Source organism: Penaeus monodon, chromosome 34 (genome assembly GCF_015228065.2).
Source record: "Penaeus monodon isolate SGIC_2016 chromosome 34, NSTDA_Pmon_1, whole genome shotgun sequence".
Classification (NCBI taxonomy): domain Eukaryota; kingdom Metazoa; phylum Arthropoda; class Malacostraca; order Decapoda; family Penaeidae; genus Penaeus; species Penaeus monodon.
The window spans coordinates 21,209,951-21,210,744 of record NC_051419.1 but is presented as its reverse complement, the minus strand read 5'-3'; the positions used below and the strand labels follow the sequence as shown (position 1 = coordinate 21,210,744).

The 794-nt window shown below is 55.3% G+C and overlaps 1 protein-coding gene across 1 annotated transcript in view; it reads right to left on the bottom strand.

The window, feature by feature from the left end:
- Nucleotides 1–281: 281 nt before the first annotated feature.
- The window catches only part of LOC119594856 (extensin-like), a 1,597-nt gene continuing 1,084 nt past the window's right edge, over nucleotides 282–794 (bottom strand). The window contains exon 2 of the mRNA XM_037943938.1: nucleotides 282–721. Coding sequence (XP_037799866.1) covers nucleotides 282–721 — 440 coding nt within the window. The remainder of the gene's footprint in view (nucleotides 722–794) is intronic.

The window sequence follows — 794 nt, the reverse complement described above, 5'->3', positions numbered from 1 at the left end:
TAAAAAATGGCGACAGAACTTCAAACCGAAAACAGAAAATAAAACAGAGCCCAACGTGAAGTCCAGGATATGTTAGAGCTTGGTGTAATTTTTAGCGAGGGGGAAGGGAAATATGGGAGTCATATTTCACCGTATTTGGACGCTAATATTACCGTCCTTCGGATGCGTATTGGCGGTCGGTTGATGAACGGCCATTCGGCTGGGGCCGTAGACCTAAGGCCTCCTGCAATCCGTCACGGCTGCAACTGAAAAGGGTTATTCGCATTGCACAAGACTTGCTCTTATTCTGTCAGGCGGAGGAGGACAGATGGGCAGCTTTTGTCCTGGAGGAAGTGTTGGGTGGGTGGGCGTGGGTTGTGGGTAGGTATAAATGGGTTGTGGGTGGGCGTGGGTTGTGGGTAGGTATAAATGGGTTGTGGGTGGGCGTGGGTTGTGAGTGGGCGTGGGTTGAGGGTGGGCGTGAGTTGTGGGTGGGCGCGGGTTGAGGGTGGGCATGGGTTGTGGGTGGGCGTGAGTTGGGAGTGGACGTGGGGTTTTGGGTGGGCGTGGGTTGAGAGTGAGCTTGGGTTGAGGGTGGGCGTGGATTGGGAGTGGGCGTGGGTTTTGGGTGGGCATAGGATGAGGTGGGCGGGATGCTGTGTTACGAGGGTGAGTTGTAGGTACGTGGGTCTGGGTAGTGGGACAGAAGCTGTGGGTTTTAAGTGGGCTGTAGGTGGGGGTGCTGTGGGTGTGGGTGGGTGGGTGGGTGTGGGCTGGGCAGATGTGTGGAGTAGCTGTTTGTCCATAAACGAAAT